At 54.6% G+C, this 25,927-nt stretch overlaps 3 protein-coding genes across 6 annotated transcripts in view; 2 read left to right on the top strand and 1 right to left on the bottom strand.

The window, feature by feature from the left end:
- The first annotated feature begins 245 nt into the window (after positions 1 to 245).
- CEBPE (CCAAT enhancer binding protein epsilon) lies at positions 246 to 2,844 on the top strand. Its single transcript, XM_077315521.1, has 2 exons — positions 246 to 1,492; positions 2,319 to 2,844. The coding sequence occupies exons 1-2, from the start codon at positions 1,046 to 1,048 to the stop codon at positions 2,619 to 2,621; spliced, it is 750 nt and encodes a 249-aa protein (XP_077171636.1). The 5' UTR covers positions 246 to 1,045; the 3' UTR covers positions 2,622 to 2,844.
- Positions 2,845 to 7,968: 5,124 nt separating this feature from the next.
- C16H14orf119 (chromosome 16 C14orf119 homolog) lies at positions 7,969 to 10,122 on the bottom strand. Of its 2 annotated transcripts, none has more exons than XM_077315310.1 (3): positions 9,932 to 10,122; positions 9,481 to 9,565; positions 7,969 to 8,935 (listed from the first exon to the last, which is right to left on the bottom strand). In XM_077315310.1, exon 3 carries the CDS (start codon positions 8,932 to 8,934, stop codon positions 8,587 to 8,589), a length of 348 nt encoding a protein of 115 aa, XP_077171425.1. In that variant the 5' UTR covers position 8,935; positions 9,481 to 9,565; positions 9,932 to 10,122; the 3' UTR covers positions 7,969 to 8,586. The 2 variants fall into 2 exon arrangements, with proteins under 2 accessions (XP_077171425.1, XP_077171426.1); XM_077315311.1 differs by having other exon boundaries at positions 9,481 to 9,576.
- Positions 10,123 to 10,237: 115 nt separating this feature from the next.
- The window catches only part of ACIN1 (apoptotic chromatin condensation inducer 1), a 28,010-nt gene continuing 12,320 nt past the window's right edge, over positions 10,238 to 25,927 (top strand). The window contains exons 1-7 of one of the 3 annotated variants that reach the window (XM_077315308.1): positions 10,238 to 10,565; positions 15,128 to 15,193; positions 15,998 to 16,109; positions 19,806 to 19,894; positions 20,002 to 21,219; positions 23,266 to 23,493; positions 23,606 to 23,706. In XM_077315308.1, the coding sequence (XP_077171423.1) occupies positions 10,428 to 10,565; positions 15,128 to 15,193; positions 15,998 to 16,109; positions 19,806 to 19,894; positions 20,002 to 21,219; positions 23,266 to 23,493; positions 23,606 to 23,706 (1,952 nt within the window). In that variant the 5' untranslated portion in view covers positions 10,238 to 10,427. Of the gene's footprint in view, positions 10,566 to 15,127; positions 15,194 to 15,997; positions 16,110 to 19,805; positions 19,895 to 20,001; positions 21,220 to 23,265; positions 23,494 to 23,605; positions 23,707 to 24,869; positions 25,066 to 25,927 lie in introns of those variants that run through there. The other 2 variants (XM_077315307.1, XM_077315309.1) reach the window with 2 other exon arrangements.

The raw sequence follows: 25,927 nt of genomic DNA on the forward strand, positions 1-25,927 counted from the left end.
GGCTCTTCAATCTAGTAATTCCAACCAGCTAAGGATTGCTGGCCCTAAGGAAAGATGTCTCTGGCCTTAGCCAGACCCAGGGCCGTTTCCGTCCTGGCTCTTGTGTGGTGGAATGAGCCCCCGAGAGAGACAGAGACCTTACTCAAGCTTGCTCAGTTCCCCCACGCCAGGGGTAGTCAAACTGCGGCCCTCCAGATGTCCATGGACTACAATTCCCACGAGCCCCTGCCAGCTGGGCCATCTAGTCCAACCCTATACTGAATGAAGGATCAGCCTCAAGCATCCAGGAGAAGGATCTGTCCAGCTGCTGCTTGAAGACGGCCAGTGAGGGGGAGCTCCCCACCTCCTTAGGCAGCCCCTTCCACTGCTGAACTACTCTGACTGTGAAAATTTCTTTTCCTGAGATCTACCTGGTACCATTCTACATGAAGTCTAAACCCATGACTGCAGGTCATATGTCCTGCCCACAAGAACCTTTCCCTGCCCTCCTCTAAGTGACCACATATTTCAAGAGAGCCCTCCTGTCCCCTCTCAACCTCCTGTTCTCCATGCTGGATGTTCCCGAGTCCCTCAGCCTTTCCTCACAGGGCTTGGTCCCCAGGCCCCGGATCGTTAAATAAATACATAAATCACAGGCCTCCTTGATCTGGAGGCTTCGTCTGCCTTAAGGAGGGTCGTGGGGAGAGAGTTTTAGGTGTACTACGTGAATTGCAGTTGAGCGGGACTGGGATGCGCCTCAGAAAGAGGAAGGAAGAGGGAGGAAGACCAAGGAGGTATAGAACAAGGCAGAGAGAAAGAAGGAACAAGGCTCAGACGGACGGAGGGGGACGAAGCAAGGAGGTAGGAGTCGGCACAGGCATGAACGGCCGGACTTAAACTCCGAGCCAGCCCCTGCGACAGGAAAAGGCAAAAGGCACTCAGCACAACCAACAGACCAGGAGAAGAAATCTGTGCCAAACGTGGAAAGAAAGAAAGAAAAAGAAGAAAACCCATTGGAAAGGAGGGAGAAGAGTAAGAAAAGGCCGTCAACGTGTGACCCGGCGCCATGTCCCAGGGAGGATATTTTGAGAACGAACGGCACTACCAAGCCCTGGAGATGCCCCCTGCCAGGCCCGCAGGTGCCGACCTGGCCCCTTTCTGTGAACCAGACCTGGCTTCATGCATGGGGGACGAACAGCTGCTCTCTGAGGTGCTGCAGGGGGTCCAGCAACGGATGCCCAAGGGGGTCCCCTTCCCTAACTACTTCCCCGGGGAGCCGTACCCCTTCCTGTCTTACGGAGGGGAACGCAAAGCTCTCGGCACCTTTGAGTCCCGCTCGGTTGCTGTCAAAGAGGAGCCACGAGGAGGAGGAGGAGGAGGAGGAGGAGGGGACCCTGGCCGGGTGGGCGGACGACACCCGTACAGTGCCCCGCACTTCCAGGCTGCCCACTGTGCCCAGGTGGTCCTGAGTCAACCCGGAATGCGTGCTGGGCAACCCCTGAGGGGCCTGAAGGTAAGGAAAGAGTCTGTCCGCCTCTACCCCCTTGCTCTTGCTCCCCACTTAGAGACTGTCTTGCTCAAGGCATAGAATCATAGAGTTGGAAGGGACTCCCAGGGTCATCTAGTCCAACCCCCTGCAGAATGCAGGAAATTCACAACTGCCTGCCCCCCTCCCTCAGTTGACCCCAAATTCATGCTCAGATTATGCTCCCCCAAACCAGTATCCCTGGCCAGTCTGGCCTGGAAGAAATTTGCCTCCCAACCCCAAAGTTCCCCGGGGCAACCTGGAGAGACAAAACATTTCCCAATCCAAAGAGACCAAACACCACCGTGAAAAAGGCCCTGATAAACTGACCGAACCAGAATCTAAAAGGAGCTTATTTGCTTCAGTGTCTGAAGCAAGATAGCCCAAGATTGTGACTCCAACCGGTGCCTCCTGATTTACAAACCAAAACTGATTAAGGAGAGATAGCATGCATGTAAGGCTCACAACCCCCCTTCTCGGTGTTGGGGTGAACATATGCAGCTCCTTATCTGGAGAATTGTGTTTGATTCCCCACACGTGTCTCCACGTGCAGACAGCTGGGTGACCTTGGGCTAGTCACAGTCCCATTAGATCTGTTCTCACAGAGCAGCTTTGTCAGAGCTTTCTCAGCCTCACATACCTCACGGAGTGTCTATGGTGGGGAGGGGAAGGGAAGGCAATTGTAAGCCACTTTGAGCCTCCTTTGGGCAGTGGAAAGCAGGATATAAAAACTCCTCTTCTTCTAAAATAAACTTAAGCAAGATGCCTGCCTTTTTCTCTGTTCTTAGCCTTCTCCTCCTTTCTCCCCCAACAGGGACCTCCCTGCAGCCCAACTCCATCCTGCTGTGGCCCAAAGGGCAAGAAATCAGTGAATAAGGACAGCTTGGAGTACCGCTTGCGCCGGGAGCGCAACAATATCGCGGTGCGCAAGAGCCGTGACAAGGCCAAGCGCAGGGTGCTGGAGACCCAGCAGCGGATGGTGGAACTCCTGGGGGAGAATGAGCGCCTGCGTAGCCGGGTGGAGCAGCTGATGCAGGAGACAGAGACCCTGCGGGACATTTTCCGCCAAGTGCCCGAGGCGGCTGGGCTTATCAAAGGGCTGGGGGGCTGCAGCTGAAGCCCACTGGGGTGGGAAGCAGGGTGGTGTTTGGATCTGAGAGGAGCTGGCTTGGAGCATGTCAATAAAAGGGGCCTTTTGTGGCTCACCGTAGTTATTTGTTTGTATGCAGGTAGATTCAGGGGAGTGGCTTTGATGGTTTGAAGCAGTAGAGCAAGGTTTGGGACCAGTGGACCCTTGAGGACCACGAAGTTTTAATCGAGGTCTAAACTTTTGTATGCCCGCAACACTTCGGCAGATATCTGAAGCCATGTGCCTGCACACGAAAGCTTATGCCTCGAATAAAACTTTGTTCGCCTTCAAGGTGCCCCCGGACTCAAACTTTGTTCTGTTATTTTCATGCACCAATTTATTTATTGTTTGATTTCTAAGCCGCCCCACCTGCAAATGGGCTCGGGGTGGCTTTCATCAATAGATGACGAAGCATCCCCAAAATTAAAAACTAGCGAACAAAGCCCCATCACCCCAGCCAGTCTGGCCTGCAGGAAACCTATCCTCAGCGCATATTATAGTTGAGCTGGGACTTGAACTCAGAGCTCTGGCATGTAGCCACACTATATTCAGCTCCCTCAGGCCTTCTGATCTTTCTGAATGGAGGTGTGGTTGGGAAGAAAATCTCTTGCAGGCTGCTGTGCCCCCCCCCTTTCTGGGTTAGGAAATTTCTGGAGATTTTGGGGAAGAGGCCCCAGCAGGGTATAACCCCATAGAGTCCTCCTTCCACAAGTAGCTATTTTCTCCGGATAAACCAATCCCTGTTACAAGAAGATTGCTTGTAATTCAGGGAGGTCTCCAGGGCCCACCCAGAGGTCAGCCATCCTTCCTTAGCACCCTATCTGTCAAACGTTATGGATCTGTGCCTGCACGGGACTGCAACATTCTGTGCGGGAGAGCCAAATGTGCAAATAACCCCCACACACACACACACAGACACACACACATGCACACGCACTGGCATACTTGCTATCTGTGTTTGCACAAGGGCAAAACATGACATGAGATTCAGCTACAGCCGGTTTATAGAGGTTCTGGGGTGCCAAAGTATGTTTTTGAAACAGGGATGACACTGCAAGCTCTCCCCAGGAGTGGCACGGCCCTGGAGAGGAGGACGGGTGCATGTCGAGACACACGTCCAAATGCCTCCCATGTCAGAAGTTGCCAATTCACGCATGTGTTCTGCGGCCAGCTTTTCTGTCCCCCCCTTTCTGGCTGCTAGGCGGATTCCACATTCCAAAGACGATTGAGCTGGTTTTGCGGTGCATGGAGGGTGGTGGTGGAATAGACTCTTTTCCCCCAAGGCACAAAGAGGGAAAAGCCAGGATTTTCATTCCCCCGGACTCCAAACAGAAGGTCCTCAAAGTTCCTCCTCTATTTTATCCTCACAACATCCCTGCGAGGTAGGTGAGGCCGAGAGTGTGTGACCGGCCAAATGGCTTGCTTGCGTCCAGCAAGATGATATTTAGAGGCTCCTTCCCTGATGTTCCTGGCTGCTTCAGCATGCCAAGCCTCTGACCCGTTTCGGCCTCCGTGGCCCACCTCTTGCCCCCCGGGCTTTGACGTTACGCAGTGAGTGGCACGCTTAAAGAATGAATTGGGCTGCGTCTTAAATTCGGAGCGCTCAGAACTGCAGGAGGCAAGCAATGATAGTCTCCCTTCCACGGCCTGTCTGTGAAGGTTTATCCACATCTGAAGCTTGAAGATGCATCCACTCCCCCCCCCCGCACCCTTGTGCTTTTTTTCCAAGAAAAAGGAAGGGGAAAACAGACCAAGCTCATTTCTAACGGCCAAGGCCTCACAAACAGTTCCCTCTACCCCAAACTTCCCCCCATCCTGCTTTGAGCCTGCAAGCAACAAAAATTTTGCATGCAGTTGCGTCAAGAATAGCTGTGGGCTCCACCGTTTAAATCCCCCCCCCCAAATTCTCCCTATTTTTATATTCCAAATTAAATTTGTATGTTAAAAGATCTCTCTCAATATTTCAGCCTTTTTCTCCTTTTTAAACCCCCCCCCTTTTAAACAGATCTTTTTGATTCTGATCCGTTAGTCAGTTTCTAATTCTTAACTTACTGCCCTCCACGATTTATACATGTTACGTCTTCCTTTTAAACAATAGTCTTAATCCAAATTTAAAACTAAATAAGGCCAAGTCCTCGACATCGTCCCAATCTGATTTTGAATCTCGAACGAGGAAGTTTTTACTAGCAGTTGAAGCGGTACTTTTAATGAGATCAAGCTTAGCTATCTTTCTCGTTCCTTCCTCTTTAGAGTTCACTGGAAACTTCCTATGGGAAATAAGGATCGGAGATTTTAGGTGAGAGAAATACGGATATCAGACTAGAAGGAAAATGGCTATAGGAATTGGGGAGAGGAAGAGATGGGTAAACTCAGAACGCAATTGTATAAATATCTATACAATTTATACAATTTTATACTTTTATCTTTTCACTCTCCCCCTGTTCTTTTTGTTCTATAACCTTGTTTACCTTTTATATATTGAAAAAAACGTATTAAAATTATTAAAGAAAAGCTGAGCATGGCGTCCTCTCTGCGTTTATGCATGAGACCAAACAGCTCAGGAGGCCCCTGTATAATTCCAGCAGGGGGTCCGTGGTTATGAGGAAAAGGTTGCTGTGGAAGCTCTCCAGGGTCTGAGACGGAGGTCTTTCCCATCCCCTCCTGCCTGGTCTTTTACCTGTTAGAGATACTGGGTTTCGAACCTGGGACCCGCTGCATTGCCAAGCAGAGGCTCCGCCACAGAGCCACAGTCCCTTCCCAGGGTGTATCACACCTTTATGGACTGCCGCACCAATGTCACAGTCCAGTTTCTTGACCTATGGAAGAGCACATTTTCATCGATATCTCCCTGACCAGTATTTGCTGAACCACCCAAGGGAAGCTTGAACAGAGAGGTTTCCTCACTGCAGCTGGGACCCTTCTCTTGCTCTCTCTGCCCCCCCTCTCTCTCGCACACACACACACAAAACACAACAGTTGCACAAGCCAGTGGTTGATGTTACAATCTCCGGCCGGTAGCTTTTAGGATGGAGGTGATGAGGCGTCGCGATCCTTCCCGTCACTTCTGAGCTCTCGGAAGGCCATCCTGCTTTCAGAGAAACCTTGGAGTACCTTGGGGAGTTCTCCAAAAACGGAAAGGTTGGAGACTTGGTCCCCCCCTCCCCGGGGGTGACACGGTGCCCACCCCCCTCAAGACAGGCGTGTTCCAGAGCCAACCTCAAGGTAAGCTGCTCCAGTTGCATCATCTTGTGAAACAACCTGTTACTCCATCCCGGTGGCGAAAGATGCCCGCCACAAACCACAGCCTCCCCCCCCCTACAACATACCGGCATCGTAAGTCACTCCAACCTGCAACCAAACAGAACCAACACCCCTGCCCCATAGACAGCTGGCCCTTATTAGCGAGGCTCTCCTAGAAAAGCAAGGCCAACGGAGATGCCTGCCCACCTGTCCCCTCACCCCTCTGCTCTATTTCTGTAGCATCAATCACCCCCCCCCCCCGTAGTAATGCTCCTCCCAATGGGTCATCATTTGCGAAATACCCTCTGTTGCCATCCTGTGGTCTGGAAATCCCCAATGGCTCAGCCAAGAAGAGAGAAATTAGCCTTCTCTTCTCCCCTCCAGCCCCACACTGCCAAAAAGGGGGGGGGAATATTTCCCCCAGTCCTTGATTCCCATCCTGTTATTTGGGACTGCTGTTCCCAGCCCAAAATATAGGGAATGTGGGATGTAGTACCGCATACGGTCTGTAGCTGTGAGTTAGCCCTGTTTAAATGCTTCGCGGTGGCTCTACGCCAGATTTCTGCAATCCAGGCCTTCCAGATCCCAGCCTGACACTCTGTTGCACTAATACAAAAACCAGGGTTCTACAGCATGCATCCTTCTTCCAGGTAGCTGCCATCTGCTGCACACCCACGAAAGGATGTCTGTTTTGCAGACAATGCTGCAAAATTCCTGTTCACACCTTCATGGGGCCTCCTTCTAGCTGTGCCCTGTGGCTTGGATGGGGTCTGTAGGTGGCGAGCCCTTTGAAGGACAGATGTGCAGCCTAAGAAGCCCTGAGCAATTCTGAATATACTTGAGAAGCCCAATTCTGCAGAGCATAAATATCGGCTGTCCCTTGACAGGCATCCGACTGGGCTCCAAGTAATGGGATGGGGGCACGAGGGCCTCTAGTGGCCAAGAGTGGAATTACTCCTCAACCTTCATAACAAAAAGTTTTGAGTCCAGGGGCACCTTTAATACAGACAAAGTTTCATCCAAGGAATAAGCTTTCGGGTGCATGCATCCTTCTTCAGATACAATGAAGGAGGAAAATTTCCTCAATCATTACATTTAGGTAGTGAGAAGGTGTGTGTGGGGGGGTTAATTTCCAGGATGGGCTAGTTGCATGCATAGGAAACTGTACGATTATAGTTGAGATTGGTTAAAATCTGTGAAGGCAGTGAATTAGCACACCGACACAAGTAAATGGCAGTATGTCACAAACCAGCTGGGCATGCAAGAATTAAAGGTCTGGTTTTAACACCCACGCCAGTTCTTAGCACATAAAAAATATGTACAGCAGCCAATAAAAGCTCCAAAGTAAGAGCTGTAAAGTACCAGAGTCACTTAATGAAAGATGTCTCGTTATCAGTCATTAGCTCTCATTCAAAGGCTGCCAAAAATATCACTGGCGTGTTCTCTTATTAGTGCATGAATTGCAATGAGGTTTAGGAGACCAGGCTGTAGCCCATCTCTCTGTCACTCAACAAGCATCTAGACCTCCTTAGCCTGGTCTCCGTCCTCCCCCTAAACAACTCGCATGCCGAATGTATCAGCAGGAATGCCGTCATTTGCAGGAGAATCGTATGGTTTACAAATGGGACGATCGCTTTGTTGCAATTTTAAAAATCCCAATGAAAAAGAGAAAGGATTCAGAAGTGAGTCTGCTCGCCTCTTCCTGGGCCTCGAAAATCTCGAAACAAAGGCTCTCGAGAGTAAGCCCCTGAAAGTCCAAAGATCCACAGGCTAGGGAGGCAGCCTGAGACAAGAAACCAGTTACAGCAGGCCTGGCTAGCCGCTCCAGAGGAGTCATCACTACCTTTGCATATCTCCCACCATCAATCAACCAAAGGTTTTCAGAGGAAAACAAAGCCACCCCTCCTATCACGGAGCAAGCAAAAGGCAGACAAGAAGTCTGATCCACAGGAACGAATTCAGCAATCCAGTCCCAAGAGGGAAGGGCTGCTGGTGCAAGAGATTCCAGCTTCACTTGGGGGCACATTCAGGCAGGGATCGGACACTACTCTTACAGTCCCCCTGGAACAGAACAAAATCAGAGTCCGGAGACACCTTTAAGACCAATGACGTTTAATTCTGGACATAAGCTTTCACAGGCAGGCACACTTCCTCAGAAGAGGAATGTCTGGAATGTATAGATCTGTGCAGCGGGGGACTCTGATTTCAAAGGAGAAGCACCAGTGCCCTCTTTCCTCCCACCAAGAGGGTGTAGAAGAGAAAGGCCAAGATGCATTTTAATGGGGCATGTGGTATTGGCCGGGGGCTTAGCTCAATGCTGCAGAATGGTGGTGGTGGTGGTGGGGGAAATAAAGTCCATCCAGTGTGGTATAGGAGTTAAGAGTCACACTAGGACCTAGGGCGCCTTGAGTTCCAATCCCCTCTTTCCTGGGTGATTTTGGCACAGCTGCCCAACCACCTCTCTTCGTCTCTTGCCTTGGATGGCTCAGGTTCCTCAGATCACAATAGCCTAATGGCAGCTTCCACCACTGGACTGCTTTAAAGAATAAAGCGCTGAATGTTTGGCATACCCTTTTATTCTCTTTTGCAATGACTCCTAGTCACACATGGGTTGACAACTCAAGGGGGGTGGGGGTGGGGGATCAGTCCAGCACAAGAAGAACAAGTCCACTGAGGAGCATTTGGGGGAAGCCAGGGGAAGAGAGGATCCCTGTTACTCCTGTCCTGCCGTTTTGGCCACCTCTTGATAAAAGCGGGAGGCCAGGTTTGGCTCCAACTCCTCCAGCCGCCGGACGAATTCGTTACGCTCGGCCTCCGTCCAGCCCCGGAACCACTGGTCCCACAAGCGCATCTGGCACTCGAAGATAGACGGGGGCTTCCCGGGCTCCATGCTGAGTCCAGCGAGTCCTTCCAGGAGGGGAAGCACCTTGCAGGGCACGGCCTTGTCCACCAGGTCGTGGAGGAAGCGCTCCCGTTGGGCCGGGGCCCAGCCCGACAGCCAGTGTAAGAGGCAGCGGATCTCCTGAGCGGTCACGTACGACAGGGGCAGCGGCTCAGCCATCCTGTGGAAAGCGGCGGGGAAACATGTCAGGAGTCTGGAGAGAGGCAGGGGAAGGGACAGAGAAGGCGCCAGGATATGCCAGATCTGCAGCATGCATGACTGAAGAGAACACGAAGACTGTCCTGCAGGGGGCATCAGAGGGGAATGTGAATTTAGCATAGTTAGAATAGGACCTTCGTGGTATTCTTTCAGGTAATCTCTTCCTGTGTCCCGATTGTCTCATTAGGAGACTTGCAGGTCTCCCTGATTAGCTCGAGAATGAATGCTGAGCATTTTCAGAACAGATTATGGGGTTTCTTTTGCGGGGTGGGTGTGCGCGTGAACATTCCTGAGAGTAACCAGACTTCAAATCCAACCATCCGCTAAGGGCGGAGAGCGAAGAGAGCCGTACCTGGCACTTACTGCATGACTGAGTGAAAATCGGATTAAAGTCAGCTGCCTTTTAACCGCACCGGGGGCAGAATTGGAAAAGAGCAGCCTATAACTAGCACTAAGCCTTTCCAGGAGCATTTCACAATTTTATAACACATCAAAGAGATTTCTTACCCAGGACGGTGGGGCCACGAGAATTCCAGTGAGTAGGAGCCAGGTCTCGGACGCCGGACTCTGCTTTAGACAGCAAAGCTGCACCCTGGAAAGGAACATGAAGAACACCAGTGAGAATGTGCAAAGCTTTTTGGAGTGTGTGTGTGTGCATCCCACCAGTGGCCAAACTGAGGCTCTCCAGAGGTCCATGGAATACAATTTCCATGAGCCCCTGCCAGCACGCTGGCAGGGACTCATGGTAATTGTAGTCCATGGACCTCTGTAGAGCCAAACTGTCGGGTAAACAGCTTTGGATAAGAGGTAGGAGACGTGCATTAGGCTTAATGCAATGCCTGGAAGGGGCAGGCAGCATTTCGGGGGCGGTTCCCCTCCACCCCGCCATGCACGGCCGCCTAATTCCCAGCCCCAAAAAAAGGCAGACGCGCCCTGCAAAGAGCAGCCCTGTTCTCACCTGCGTCCGCCCCGGGCTCAGCGCGCGCCTCCCGCCGCCCCTTCCATCTCCGCCAGGAACACGACCCAGGGGGCGGAGTCGCAGGGACGGAAAAGGCCGAGAGGAGGCGTAAGTTCCCGAAGCTGGCACAGGCAGGCAGGCCTAAGGCGGAAATTACCGAAGGCTTCCCGAGCCCCTTCCGGAACTTATTTCCGGGTTGGCCTCGGCGGGAGGGGGAAGAAGAGCGAAGGGCTCTTCGGGTGAACCGGAAGCACCCGAGCTCGGCCGGAAAGGCCTGCCGGGCGCGAGAGAGGCGTCGGAGGAACCTCCCCCAATCGGGAGCCGGGGGCCGAGCGGAAGTGGCCGGAAAGAGACGAGTGCTGCCGAAGCGCGGGCGGAGATCCCCGAGCGAGGCCGAAAAGGGTGGCGGAGGCCCCTGGACCGGGCCGAAGCCGCCTCCGGAAGCTGCCGAACGCCTCCGAAGCTCTGGGGAGGGCAGGCAGCGGCGCCACACAAGATGGCGGACGGGGAGGAGGTTACTCTGAACGGGAGGCCGCTCCAGGCGCTGAGGGTCGCCGACCTGAAGGCGGCTTTGGAGGAGCGCGGCCTGGCGAAGAGCGGGCAGAAGAGCGCGTTGGTCAAGCGCCTCCGCGGGGTGAGGAAAAGGGCCCTGCGGAAGGGGGGCCCGGGGCCCTGGCCGCGTCGCGCATGCGCAGACCAGCGCGCAGTTTTTGCCTCCAAGCGACGGGGCCCGTGGCCCCGGGGTGCGGACGGCTGGCACGCATGCGCGGGGCAGGATCCCACTCCTGCCACCAAGAGGTTGGGTGGGGATTGGCGGCTGCGTGAATACCGGGGAAGGATCCTCCTGTATCCCCGTAGGGGAGGGAGGACGGGGGTCCTCTTGGGACGCGGCTTCTGAGTTCCCCGGACGAGGGGAGGGGAAGGAGGGTCTCCTTTGAAACAGGAGTCGTGCGGGAAGCCCTCGTGGCCATCCTGCTGGGGTGCTGTTGCTGCTCGGAGTTGTCGTGGGAAGTTCGCTTCTTGGGCTGTTCGCTCCTTCATTGGCTTCTCTGGTGTTTGTGTCTCTTGCTTTGCTTTGGTTAATCTGTTCATCAAAGTTCCCTGCAGGAGGTGACAGGTCAGCGGGATAAGCAAGATCGGCTTTGCAAGAGGTTGAGCGTACTGGCAAAACTCTGCTTGGCGAAAGTTCCCCCCTCCCTTTTTTTTTTTTCTTTTTCTGGCCAAGTACTTTATACCGTGCAGTGTCTCCTCCCTCTCTTCAGAATACGGACTTGCTTAGTTTTCAATGAGTTTTCCCTGAGTTGGTTGACGTTAGAGTTGCATAAGGGAACATGAAAGAACACAGGTTTCTCTTTCCCGCTCAGCTTATTGACACGATGCAAGGCTTTGCTTGGTATTTCACACAGATGTGAGATAGGATCTGAACAAACAGCGGTTGTTGAATACCATGGAGGCCCAGGGTAGAGGCCTACCATGAGGAGTTCTAGACCTTACAGGAACTTCCCCTGTTAGTGAGGCGGGAAAAGGGAAAGCCCTGCTTCTTGGTAGCACGGGGCTCGGGCGCCATACTCGTCGAAGCAAAAGACAAGTGCCGACAGCGCTTAGTAACTTATTGGGACAAGTGCAAGATAATCAACCTTTCCTCCCCTCGCTTCCTTAGTAACGTGTGCCTGCTCGTGGTATCGCTTTGCATTTTTGGCTCCGTCTCGGAATGTTCCTAGCGTGTCCCGTAGCTGCAGTAATCCGTCTTACAACCTGTTCAGTGGCTCGGCATTCTTCCCAGTGGATTTCTAGAAGGTGGCTGAATCTCAGGGTAGTTTGTCTAAGCCCTCGTTTTGGGCTCACAGCAGAGGCGAGCTGCAAACTGAGGACACACAGTTACAGTCTGTCTCCGTGCCACCGGCAGGCTTGTCCCTGTGCGTATTAGGAATGTCCGTCTCTGGGGATCCCCCTGGAATTGCACCTCATCTCCCAACTGCAAAGATCAATTCCCAGAATTCTTTGGAAGGGGGGGCGGGCGGCGGTATTGGACCCCACTGAACTCACTGTCCCCCAGGCTCCATCCCCAGTCTCCAGGAGTTTCCCAACTTGGATCTAGCAACTCTACCCCCTCATCTCCCGCTGGGGTGGGCTGGGGTCGGTGGGCTGGCAGCCCTAATGCAGGTATGTATTTTGGAGCAGGTTAGTTGGGATTGAGCATCCTTCTTTGTGATACACACATTTCTGTTCCCTTCAGTCAATGGATCCTGAGTCGGGCGCTACTTGGGACTTCAGTTGACCAGTGGCTCATGAGCATTGCCCTGGGAGATGTAAGGGGGCAACCACAACCAGCCCCACATACCTGGGATTAGACTTCCAACTCAGTTGTCTTTTGCTGAAAGGAGCCACTGGGAGAAGGATTAAGCGTGGCTAGTAAAACAGTATTGGTGTAACTCTTCATAACAATGATGTATGTTTGTATAAACTAGCAAGATGTAGTTTTCGCTTTGGGAGTGCAGCGATGTCCCTGGCCGCCACTGCCTATTTCTTCGCTGCCAGCCAAATAGGCTTTGAGTTATGGGAGGGAGGAATTTGCCCTTACTCCATCATGTGCTTTGTGTCTGCTGGTCTTCTGGCCTCTTTGATGAGGAAGGCTTGAAGACTGGTTATTTATCATACGAAGAAGAGCTTTTTTTGCACCCTGCTCTTTGCTATCTGAAGAAGTCTCAAAGCGGCTTGCGACCGCTCCCCCCTCTGCACAACAGACACCCTGTGAGGGAGGTGAGACTGGGGAAGCTCCGAGAGAACTGTGATTCACCCAAGGTCACCAGCTGGCTGCATGTGGGGGAGAGTTGAGGAATCAAACCTGGTTTGGCCTTTGCAGTGAAGCCAGGAGATCTGAGGATTGTCTGGCTGCCAGGCAAGGGACATTCAAAGGTGCTCTGCTTGTTCCCTGGCTCTGCCTCGTGACCTCTAGTGTCCCTTTGAGGAACGGCCACCCAAATCCTTGGAGGTCTCCCATCCAAATATGAGCCAGGGTCGGCCCTGCTTAGATCTAACCAGACTGACCTGCCTAGGTGGCCTGTTGAAGAATGTCAAGATGTCCCTTTGTAAGATCCTGCCGAAGAACCGGGCTTCACTGGCATGAGCTTGCCGCCTGCATGCCCAAGGGGTGGTTGAGTGGCGTCCTACCAGAGAGGCCTGTTGAGAGGGAACGGGGTTGCCTTTGGGGTTGGAAGCAGTTTCTGTTTGTTGGATCGCCTCTGGGTAAAGACTTGCCCTGGGAGTTTTACGTTAAATTAAATTCACTTGCCGGTAGACCAAAGAGCTGACGATGAAGATCTCTGTGTGAGCTCGAACCAGGTGCTGTGCCTGGGCTTCCACTTAGCATCTTTAAAAGGTCGCCTTTATCATGACTTGTCCTAAAAGAGGACGCTGCTTTTGCAAATCTGAACCGATGCGGAGCTGCAGAGACATCTCCTGTGATGCACTTTGCAAGCCCCCTCCCCTGTAAGGAGTTGTGTGGGTGACAGTTGATGTCAGCTGGCTGATTCACTGGCATTTTATTGGGGGGCAGATGCGAACTCCCCTTGACGATCCAGAAAGAGCTGGGGTTGGAAATGGTTGAGCCCAAGTTCCAACTGAAGGGCAGATTTATTTATGTTTATTTATTTGCATTTGCATTCCGCCCCCTCTTGCGGCTCAGGGCAGTTTGCAGTAAAACGTTAGGCGAGTAACAATGCAGGGTGAATTTGGTTATTGTGTCAACGTTTTGCACAAACGGTGATCTTAACATAGCGTAGGATGTTCCGTTAACTGCATCAGCAATCTTAATGTCTTCGCTGATCATAATAAGACATAACATGTTCAGGTGACATTTCGCCCGCAATCCCATAGGGTGTGCTTACCTGGGTGGGAGGGGGTTCTGGGGGCCCAGTAGATGCTGTCACTGACCTTGACCTGGTGGAAGAGCTGTATTTTTCAGGCCTCGTGGAATCGGGCTAGTTTGGACAGCGACACAGATCTCTGGGAGCTTGTTCCACCAGGTGAGGGCCAGGACAGAGAGCAGCCTGGCCAGACGTGCTTCCTAGCTGGTTGGTATTGGCTGAGCATACTGCTCTTTGGGGGGGGGGGGTCTAGGCAGAGAGACAGCCTCTCAGTTACGCTGGACCCAAACCACATATGAGTCCCTATTATGCAGGCATGATTAATTAGGACACAAGGAAGCTGAACTGAACAATGGGTGTGCATGTGTGGTTGGATTGAGAAGATTTGTGGGTTTTAATTGGGGTCGGAGCATGGTGTACCGGTTAAAGTTGCGTAGTGACTAAACAGCGGTGGCCTCTATTCCGGAGAATTGGGTTTGATTCCCCACTCCTCCACCTGCGTCCAGCCGGAGGACCTTGGGCTAGTCACAGTCCTGTTAGAGCTGTTCTCACAGAGCAGCCCTCTTGGAGCTCTCTGAGCCCCATCTACCTCACGAGCTGCCTGTTGTGGGAAGAGGAGGGGAACGGTGTTCGTAAGCCGCTTGGGGCCTCCTTCGGGTAGTGAACAGAGGCTATAAACCACAGCTCTCCCCTCTCCTGCTCTCTTAAGTGAGACTGATAACTGAGCAGAAAAATTGTGGGATGGCTGTTGGTGAGGACACGAAGAAGCCTCGGCTAGGAGTGTGGAATTGACTGGTGTCACGGGGACTGAGATGTTAGAGAGGGAGAAGCAGATCTTCAACAGACCTGAAGAGCAGGGCAAAGAATGTTGGGATGGTTTGCCATGGCCTGCCTTCCGAGCAGCAGCCCTGCCCTTCTACGGTGGACCCACACCCAACCCTGAAGCCCGGAACAACCCAACTTAACCGAGAACTTGGAATCATGCTAGACTGGCCCATCCCGGTCAGGGATTTGTTGACAGAGGGCGAGTTGGACTTCCGGTGGTTTCAGGGCAAGGGTGGGAAATGTCAAGTTGGCCTCGGTGGGTGATCCTTCTTGAGGTGTTGGGGGGGGGGGGGGAGTTTGGTGCCAGGCCCATAAGCCAAGGTTGATAATCGCCAGACCAATATTGTGTTGAACAGGAAACCTATGGTACGTGCTTTTGGCGATCAGCCAGCTCGAGGTGTTCACGGATGCTGGGATGGGCTTTGTTGTGCAGCTTGGCCTGGAGCTCAGGCCAAAGGTCTGGTCAGCTGGGGATTCTCTGACCTGGTCTTCCTTCCTGTTGCAGGCCCTGATGCTCGAAAACCTCCAGAAGCACTCTACGCCCCACACCACCTTCCAGCCCAACTCCCAGGTGAGAGACGTCATTAAGGGACGCAAAAACCCAACCTTTTTGGGCGAGAACCAAAAAGGTTAGGGATGAAATCAGTTTTAGCAAAATGTAAACAATATATATTTATTGGAGCTCAGATATTTAAAATCCCTAAAACAATACAGAAAACATCTGGGTAAATACACCAGTATTACCAAATTGTTAGGACCTAGACTTTACATGCTTCGATCTAACAGTTCTTCATCGGAGGTCAGATGCACACACATGTAAATGACATATGAATAAAATAATAAATAAAAATAAATATACAATTTTCAACTGGGGGGGGTAAAAAACTTATTTGCTTGCTTATTTGGTCTGGTCTGGCTAGTTCCCATCCTGCAAGGTGTTCGTATTAGCAGAGTTCTCAGCCAGTGTATCCCTTATTCCACCCCCGGGTATTGGAGAATCCCACTCGGTGCTTCTTTGAAGGAAGGTCCTATGAGCTTCCTTATCCCCCCTTTGCCTCGAATTCCTTGGGGGCCTCCCATCCCCATACTCATCAGGGCTGACCTGCTTAGCTTCCACTCTCTGATGTGGCCGAGCTAGCCTGGGCCACCTAGGGGACACCTTAGTGACAAAGAAGCACCTGCCACTTGCCAGGACCCCCCACCCAATGCGCACGCACCCAGACGCTCCTCCTTAGTCCAGAAAAAGTATCTGGGAGATTGGGTGCTGGAAAGCAGCCTCCCCGTTCTAACTCGCTGGGGCCCAGCTGTTTTTGAGGGTGGGTTGAAAACCGTGGACTCCGGCCCTTCTCAGTCCTGCTTTCTCATGTCCCAGCAGATTGGTGAGGAGATGAGCCAAAACAGCTTCATCAAACAGTACTTGGAAAAACAGCAAGAGCTTCTCCGGCAGCGCCTGGAACGGGAGGCCCGGGAAGCTGCCGATTCAGAGAGTGAGTATCGCGTGCCCAGCGCTCACAGAGAGCTCTCCTTGCTCGAAGAATGCCATGCGTGTTATCTTGTTGCCGTCCTTAAAACAGCCCTGCGAGGTAGGCAGTGTGAACGTGCGCTGTGGGGAGGAGTGTGGCACTGAGGCCGGCTCAGCCTTGCCGTTCTGACTTGCCTTTGGCCATCTGGTAAAATCTTGGTGGAGATCTCCCCACTGGCAGTTCCTTCCACATCAATGTGCCAGCCACGAACATCACGCACCATTCCATCTTCCACAGATCTGTCTTGGAAAGCCAAAGGCTCAAATTAAACTGTATCCCATTGTTTTCCTTGGGCTGTCTTCAGTAACGTAAGAAACCGCGTACCTTTTGGTCCAGAGGAATTCGAGTTTGCCTTTTTTTCTGGAAAAGTAATTCTCTAGATAAACCCAGATTGCTTTCCTAATGACCTGATTCACCTCTTTTGTTATTTATTGAAGAGTTTCTGTGAAATTTGGGGACTCGTACCACCTACAACTAAGAGCCTCTTGTGGCGCAGAGTGGTAAGGCAGCCGTCTGAAAGCTTTGCCCATGAGGCTGGGAGCTCGATCCCAGCAGCCGGCTCAAGGTTGACTCAGCCTTCCATCCTTCCGAGGTCGGTAAAATGAGTACCCAGCTTGCTGGGGGGTAAACGGTAATGACTGGGGAAGGCACTGGCAAACCACCCCGTATTGAGTCTGCCATGAAAACGCTGGAGGGCGTCACCCCAAGAGTCAGACATGACTCGGTGCTTGCACAGGGGAAACCTTTACCACCTACAAAAGCACTGATTTGTTCACAGATAAATCATCTTTTATTATCCGTATGTTTGCAGATATCTAAGTTTGAAAGAAGTTTGTTTAGTTATTTGTACCATGATTTTCTTCTCTGGTACCCAAAGCAACTTATAATGTCATTTCCCCCCATCTCCATTTCATTCTCACAACAAACCTATGAAGTAGGCCAGGCATTGAGAGAGCAACTGGCTTCTGGCCTCTCAATGAAGCTCCTTGGCAGAGTTGGGATTCGAACTCAGGTCTCCCACGTCCAAATGCAGACAGTCAATTTTAACAGGGGAAAGATAGAATAGAAGTAACAGTGGCAGTTCATGGACTAAAGCATTAAAAAGTATCTTCATTTCAGAAAGCAAAATATTTTTTTTGGGGGGGGAATACAATTACAGTTGGAGGAATAGACAAAAATGTAGATGAAAGGATGCAATATTTAAAAAGAAGAAAATTAGGCTGGCAAAAGAGGGATAATTCTGAAAAAGCCATGCCGGAATAGGTAGAAAATCACTGGCTAAAATGAATTGCAAGTGGTCCAAAATGCTGTGGCCAGGATCCTCACAAATACGCCGTGGAAGTCCCACATACAGCCTGTTCTTCAACACTCCGTGGCTCTCAGTTGAATCCCGGATCAGGCTTAAGCTTTTGGTATCACTTTCATGGCCATCTGCGGTCTGGGCCCAGTGTGCCTGAGCGACCGTCTCCCTGCCTATTCCCCCCAAAGAGCCCCACACTCTGCCACTGCCAACTGGCTGGTGATCCCTGGTCCCAAAGAAGCACATTGGACCTCAACCAGGGCCAGAACCTTCTCAGTCCTGGGCCCCATTGGGTGGAACGAGCTCCCTGAAGAGATCAGGGCCCTTCCTGAACTACCACAGTTCTGAAGGGCGTGTAAAAGGGAGCTCCTCCACCAGGCATTTGGTTGAGGCCAGCCGATTCAACAACATCCATTGGTCCCCCAAACACCCCCCTCCATGATCTGAGCCATGCTGACCTCCACAGGTTCGTGTTAAAAGCTGAGAGTTGTTGTCACGCTGTGAATCTGTTATAATCGTGTTCAATTTTGGAACCACTGTTACGTTATTATCACTAAATTTCGATGCATGCCCACAGCGTTTTATGTAAACTGCCCAGAGCCTTATGGGAGGGCGGCATAGAAATTTAATAGACGAATAAATAAATGAAAGCAGCAAAGCAAGTTGAGGCCGGACAGGAAAGTAAGTATTGTGGATAATTCAGTTTTTCTCCTGTTTCCCCTCCTGGAGGCGGAGGGGAACGACTTCAACATTTCTGGGAAGGATACATCTGTGAAATACCAAGTGCCGCCAAGTGGTACCCGATCTGCCAAGGGGTTTTTCCAGGCAAAGGGGGCCTTCTTCTGCAAAGCACCCCTTGGTGGTCTCCTGTCCAAGGGATTAACCCCGGCTACCTCCCAAGATGTGACGGACTTGGACTATTCAGGCCGCTAAGTCCGTAAGCCCCCTTGTGGAACGAAGACCAGCCTGCCTTGGCGCTTCTGTCTGCTCTCTGCAGGCTGAGAACGGGACAGACAGTGGGGAGACGATGCAGTTGTTCTTAGCAGGCTCCTAGGTCCCAGGTGTTCTTCATGGCACCTGCAGCACGCGTTCTCTCTCACTCTCCGAAATTTTGCACGTTATTACAGACAGGTCCTTGTGGGCTTCTAATTTAAAAATAATTCAATGTGACAGGTTTGGTTTTTTTTGCGAGGGGGGGGAATACCTGAATTAATATGAATATGCCCCTGCCTGCAGCAGTGAGGCTGGGTGGGAAGCAGAGAGAGGGGCCTTCTCAGTGGGGGTTCCCTGGCTACAAAGGGCCCGGGCCAGTTCATCCGACATGTCTGCTCACCCATAGCACTTACTTTCTGACAAAGGGAGCTTTGGCTCTTGAATGCCCCTACCAGGGTCCCCAGCCTTTTGGAACCCGCAAGTGCCTTTGGAAACATGACAGCAGCTGGGGGGGGGGGTTCGACGCAAAACAGGTGTTGCAGAATGTGGAGCCAGCCGCACAACGGCAGAATTCCGAAAGCGGCCCTTCAGCATTCCGGACAGGAGCTCTGTTTAGTGGGATGCCTTTACAAACGACTGCATGGTTGAAAATATTCTTGTGCGTGCATGCAAGGGAACATACTGAACAATCAAGGGAACAAAATAGCACCTTTAAGACCAAGGCATTGAATAAATCTTTGTTGGTCTTAAAGGTGCTACTGGACTCTGATTTTGTTGTGCTACTTCAGACCAACACGGCGACCCATTGGAATCAATCAAGGAAGCATTCACCTGGCAGCACCTGGCCGATCTCCAGTGGCCAATCCTAAAGGCTTCACCCCCTTTCTAGAAATGGCTGACAAGTGCTATAGTGGTCACAGGTAGCACATCGGAAACCCTTGTCTTGTACCTTGGACGTTTTGTTAGTCTTTAAGGGGCTCCTGGACTCTTCTATTCACCCAGGTTCTTGACGAAAGCGTTATCCCATCTTGTCGTGCCTCATCGATCCTGCCCTGCCCATGGCTTTTATGGGCCTCCCTTTATGTTCATGGCCATTTTACACTGCTGGTTTTACTGTGGGGAAATGAGTTTCCTTGATGGATGTATTGATTTACTGTTTGCAATATGGGATCTGCTTATTGTTTGAAACTGTTTATTGCTTGAAAACTGGAGAGGTGGGGTGTGAAAAGATTAAACAAACGGGGGGAAGGGGGAACAGAGCCGGTCCAGCTCCCATTGACGAGGGGCAAGTGGGTTTGGAGTCTCTTTGCTCTCATCCAAAAAGCGGTCCCAGTTCGGTTACCGGGGCCCAGCGGCCGCTTGGCCTTCTTCCTCCGGGGCCTCGTTTCTGGTCCAGCCCGCTGATCGTTTTCCCGTTCCTTTGCCAGGCAAGGGATGCGTCGTGTCCCGGGAGAGGGGAGAGTCTGATGAAGAAGGAGCCCGAAGGCCAGAGCAGCATCCTGCCCGGGGTCGGCAGGTGAGTGACCCCCAGGAATCGGAGCGGGAGGCCCTGCGAGGCGGAGGGGCAAGGGTCTGGCTTGGCCACGGCCACCGTGGGCTCATCCTTCCCTTTCTCCTGCTCAGGCCAGAGCCGTCAAGGCCCCGGGAGGCACCCACGGCCCGGCCAGCGAGGAGCGGGAAACGTCCCTTAGGAGTCGGAGGGCTGTCCAGCGGGTGTCCCTGAAGGACGAAGAGGAGGAGGAGGAGGAAGAGGAGGAAGAAGAGGAGGACGATGACGAGGAGGAAGAGGAAGAGGAGGACTCTGTGCCCCTGCCAAAGGGGCAGGCTGAGCGGGAAAGAGCCCCTCTCCCGGAGCACGGCTTGGGCCAGGCTTCCACCCCCGTCGCTCCCGAGGCCCAGCTCAAAGAGGTCCAGACCCTGGAGGCGAAGGGCTGCGAAGCGGCCGTCCCGCTCCCCTCTCTCCCCAAGAGTCCCGTGGAGAGACAGCCCAAACCCGCAGTGCCGGAGCGCAGGGAAGAGGAGCAGGCCGCGTTCACTCAAGAGCCCCAGGAGGGCAGCGAGCAAAAGGAACCTGTTGAAGCCATAGACCGGGAGGCTGCAGCCAAGCCGCCAGAAGCCCCAGAAGAGAGGCCAGTGCAAGGAGGAGTCCAGCAGGAAGAGCCAGGGGCGGCGGAGGCCTGTGGGGCGCCAGCAGAGGCGGCTCTGGGGGAGGGGGGAGCTGGTCCCCTGCAGCCCCCCCAGGAGGTGGAGGAGCCCCTAAGGCTGGAAGACCAGGAGGAAGCTGCAGAGGCCCTGAGGACGCTGGAGGAGGTGGCGGCCGCCACAGCCGCCCTCGTCCAGGCGTCCCCCTCTCCCCCGCAGCTGACGGAAGCGCAACATCCCCAGCAGGAGCAGGCAGCCGACGAGCCGCCTCCTCCCATCCTGACCATGGAAGCCCCGGCGGGATCCAGCCCTGCCCAAGACGAGGCTCCTCCCCAGCTGTCCCGGCCGTCTCCCCCCTCTCAGGAACTCCCAGCCGTAGGCAGCCCCGGTGTGCCGGAGGAGCGGGCCGGCCGCTCGCCCTCTCCCTCGCGGCTCCCCCAGCGCAAGAGGCCAGGGGGAAACGGCTCCTCCCGCTCCTCCTCTTCCTCCTCCTCGGCATCCAGCTCCTCCCGGTCCCGGGGCAGTTCGCAGCCACCGTCCCGCGCCAGAAGACCCCGCTCGGGCTCCTCCGAGTCGCCCCCCAGGAAACGACGGGTTTCGAGATCCCGGTCTGGCTCCGAGCGCCGCACGAGCTCCTCCTCCAAGTCTCGCTCCAGATCCCGGTCTCGGTCCCGATCCAGCAGCGGGAGCAGCAGGAAGGTGAGCCCGAGTCTAGGGTGGCGAGGCAGGTCTCTGTGGCCGTTAGCCCTGGGGGCTAAAGAGGAGAACCCCCGTGTCCAGAGGCAGTCCACCTCTGAATCCCAGGGGCAACTCCGGGGAAGGCCTCGGCCTCTGTGCCCTGGGAGAGAAGATTCTGGACGAGAAGGGCCACGATGATAGGATGAATGATTTCGTTCTTATAGCCTGCCCTTCCCTAGTCAGCTCAGGGCTGGAAACGTCCAAATTTGAAACGTACCATTTCAGTAATGACAATTATACGATGAAACATTAGGGCTAGCTTTTAAAATTAAGTTAATTTAAGCCCAAATCCACCTCATTATAATTAAACTCTTACTGAAAGAGGGGTGGGTGGGCTTGGTTAGTTTTCAGGCAGAGTTTTTTTCTGTGGATGCTCTCAGGCGGGGAGGTCAGCTCTGTCTCTGCAGGCCCTCCGGAATGGCCTGACATCCTGGAGGGCTCCGATCTCCTCGGGGAGACCATTCCTCCAGGCCAGGGTCAAGTCCAGTTTTACTGCTTTTGGGCTGGAGACCCTGAGCCGATTTTGATCATTCGACCTTAGTGCTTGGGGGGAGGGGCTCGGAGTGGGGAGGGGGGGCGTGTGTGTGCTGACCCAACAGGACTCCTCTCAGTGTTCCTAAGACAGATTTTTAGAAAGCATACAGCACCAAAAACCGAGGATTATTTTAAGTGATACCTCGAGGCGATCCGTTGCACGCTATGGCTGCTGATTCTGTGCAGCACCCGGACCGTCCCATCCAGGCTTCCTTCTGGCCTCTTAGCCAGTGAGGGAGCTCTAGGAGCTGCCCCTCCAGCAGGTCACCCTGTTTCCCAGGATCTCCTTTGACAACCGCCTTACAAATGTATTGAGATGTGTCAGAAACCCCTACGACATCAGCACTGCACCATTCGAACTCAGTTCCTTCAGTTAGATTTAGTTTATCATTCATTTACTTTATTTTATGCCCTCCTTTCCCCTCGATGAGGGCTGAAAGCGGATTGCATTGTTCTCCTCTCCTCCGTTCTAACCCTCACAACAACCCAGCGGGGTAGGTCAGGCCGAGAGAGCGCGAATACCTGGAGCTCGTGCAGCGAGCAGAAATGGCGATTCAGACCTGAGCCCAGCCCCAGATGCTAGTTTGACACTTTAACCCACTACACCAGGGGTAGTCCAACGGCGGCCCTCCAGATGTCCATGGGCTGCAATTCCCATGAGCCCCTGCTGGCAGGGGCTCATGGGAATTGTAGTCCATGGACATCTGGACGGCCGCCGTTGGACTGCCCCTGCACTCCACCAAGCCAGCGCTCTGCACTAGATCCATGTGCCTCCTTGGAACTGCTGGGGAAGAAGCCAATCTCGCGCATTGCAAGCCCAGGGTGCGCAAAGGACAGCTCCTCAAAAGGAAAGGGTGTGCCCAGCGCCATGCGTGGGAGGCTGGGTGGGGAGGGAAGCCTGGCCGGTGTGACGACACCACGCTTCAGAGGAGCGCCGATCACCCCCGGGCCAGGCTTTTGAACCCCTGGCGTGTGGGAGCCACGAACGAATGGGAAATTCTTGGCCCATGCCCAGTTTAAGCACCATTTCTGGTGGGATTGGCCCATAGGTCTCAAGCCTGAAGGGGAGGGAGAAGCCCTCTCGACCGATATTCCTTCGGCACTCTTCCAGGCCGATGTAGAATTTCTCATGCAGCTTTTCCGGAGGTCTTTCCTTAGACCTCCCCTGCTACTCATGCATCCTCCTTGATGTCCCCTTGTGCTTTTTGGAATAAGAGTCCTAGAACTGCCCGGGCTGCCAGCCTCCAGGCACGACCGGGGGATCTCCTGGAATTCCAAAGATCAGTTCCCTCTGAGAAAAAGGCTGCGAGCAGAAGGCCCATCCCTCCCCAGATCTCCTGGACTCCCCCCGCCTGGAGTTGGCGGAGGGAATTCTCCTGTCCCTAATTTTGGAGCCCTCCACTCCACCCCACCCCACCCCGCTAGCATGCGCAAGAGCCAGGCGCTTCAACGATTCTGTCTCTCTCCTTTCAGTCCCGCAGCCCTGAAGCTTCAAGGGACAGCACCAGCTACCCCCCCACCAAAGAGCCCTCCCCGCCAGGGGGGAGCCCCCCGGCCCACCACCAGGACGTGTCGTCAAGTCCCAGGGAAGGGGGAAGGAGGACCCCTTCTCCAGCTCCGGACCCCCACAGACACCCCAGCCATATGCAGCAGCAGCAGCAGCGCAGCACTGCGAAACTGGAGAGCCCAGTGCTGGAGAGAGTACGAAGCGGACGGACGGGAGGGTCTCCTCTGTAGGGGTGCCACGGGGGCGGGGGGAGGCGCCCCTGAGGAGCCGGAGGCCCTTCCCACTAAATCCACCCTTTCCCCACAGGACCCCTCGGAGCCCTCCTTCCCCACGGAGGCTCCAGGCCTAGACAGCAGGGTTCCTGACGCTGAGCCCCAGCAGCCACCCGAAGGGCAGCAGAGCAAAATGTAAGTATCGGAGGCCCGGCAGAGCCCAGGTTGGCAGGAAGCCCGACACCTCAGCCCGTTGGCAGGCAAGGAGCCCGGGAAGGGAACCCTCCGGGGGATCTCAGCCCAGAGCCCCACAGCAGAGGGGACAGCCCCCGAGTCTCTTTCAGCAGGGCCCCCACTAGCCGCCAGCCTGCTGCTTCGTTGCCACTAAATAGCAAGGCCTGCCCAGGTTTGGGGTCGGTTCAAAGGTTTGGTTTCCGGGCAACTTGAAGCTCTTGATTTCGGCCAAGTTTTGCTTCTTCAGCCTTGAAGGGAGTTTTCGGAGGCTCACTGTGTCCGGCTGCAGCGGAGCAACTAGAATTGAATGCAGCAACGCCATAGTGCCAAACAAAAATTTTTTTGGGGGGGGTGGGAATGAGTTTTTGAGACTGTCAGATGAAAGGGAGCTTTGACCCTCGGATGCCTTGCTGGCCTTTAGGATGCCACAGGACTGGAATCTAGCGGTTTGGGTGTGTTTGTTTTAGAACTCCTCCCGAGTAGCCCTCTGAAGCTTCCATCCAAAACCCAGGGGGGGATCATCCCTGGACAGGCGCCCTACAGGGAAGGGCCTTCCTCCTTGGACAGAAAGTGGGGGGCCAGAGAGGGCAGACCGTCCTGCGGGAGGGCTAGGGCTGGCAACAGGCCCCATAGGGGAGCGGGGAGGGGAGCCTCCAGGCCCCAGATCGCCCACCTGGATGTGCAAGGAAGGTTCGGCCCAGGATCAGGGGCCGAGCCGAGTGGGCCAAGCCCCCCCCCCCGGCCCCTACCAAGCCTCCCACCGGCTGGCCTCCTAAAATCGCTCACCTGCAAACACACGCAAGGATGGGGGGGGGCACCTGCTCCCTTTTTGGGGGGTGGGTTCCCCACCAACTAAGTGTGCCAGATGCTGGTGGAAAGGGCGGGGGGGGGGTTCTCTTGCGCACTCGCCTCCTGCAGCGGCGTGCAAAGCCTCGCGGCTGGGGCACCGGTGGGGCTGCTGCCTGTCCCAGGCGGGGCCGTCCCGCTCGTCCCTTTAAAAAGGCGGAAAGGGGCGGGCGGGCCGGGGCAACGCGGAGACGCGCCGCCGTTGCCGCCTCCTCCTCCTCCTCGTGGGCTCTGGGCGGGTGGTCGATCCCAATCCCACCCCTCCTCCCTCCCCCTCCCTCCCGGGGGCTGCTGGGAAGGCGGCGGCAAGATGGCTCCGCAGCCCGTCCGCATCTCCGGTGCGCCGCCGCCGCTGCCGCCGCTCCCGACGCCGCTCGGCCCCGCGTCGCTGCGGCGCCCGCTGGCCTAGAGGCGGAGCGGAGCGCGGGAGGGCGGCCCGGGCCCGGCCATGCTGCTTTCGGAGAGCAAGGGAGGGTGAGACGCGGCCTGGCCCCTCGGCCGGAGGACGCTGCCCGCAGCCCCCCCCCCACCGCCCCCCCATTCATCCCCCCGCCGCCCTCCCCGGCCCACGTTGCTCGCCCTGCGCCATGCCCGCCCGCCTGCCTGCCCCCATTCATTCCGCCCGGGCTTCCTCCCTCCCTCCCTTTCATTCATTCATTCGTTCGTTCGACCCCTGCCCCTCCCCCGCCGGCCTTTCTCTGCCGCGCCGCGCCGCTCCCTCCTCCCCTCCCTCCCTCCGCGCTCCTCCGGGCCCCTCCGCCATCCATTTTCCTCGCCCCTCCATCTGCTGGTTTCCCTTCCTCCACCCCCCCCCCCGCCCTCTCTCTCCCCCTCCGCCACATCTGGGACTCCCGGGATGCGCACGCTCTCTCTCTCTCTCACCCACACATGCTCTTGCCCCCCCCCCCACCCACACACAGGCACCACCATCCTTTCTTCCTGGTTCGCCTTCCAGATGCACTTTCCTTTTATCCACCCCCCCCCCTCCTGGTCCCCAAGCCACCACCCTTTGTAGGACTCTGGCCTGTGCTCCTGGGTGTTAGGCGCTGGTGCCTCTGGGGCAGAGGGAAGGGGGCAAGGGCCTGGCTGGGGTGGGGGTGGGTACACGTCGGGGGCATCCGTGTCCAGGGGCTTTAGGATCATAGAATCACAGAGTTGGAAGGGACCTCCTGGGTCATCGAGTCCATCCCTTCCCTTTTGAAGCAGACCCGGGGGGGGGGGGTCGGGTCATACCTTGGTGGGAGAATCACTTTGGGAAAACAGATGATCTCTAGTCTGCAAAGAGAGGAGAAGGAGGGAGGTTTATTGTAGAACAGTTTCAAAAACGGGGGGGGGG

This window comes from Paroedura picta, chromosome 16 (assembly GCF_049243985.1).
Source record: "Paroedura picta isolate Pp20150507F chromosome 16, Ppicta_v3.0, whole genome shotgun sequence".
Taxonomy (NCBI): domain Eukaryota; kingdom Metazoa; phylum Chordata; class Lepidosauria; order Squamata; family Gekkonidae; genus Paroedura; species Paroedura picta.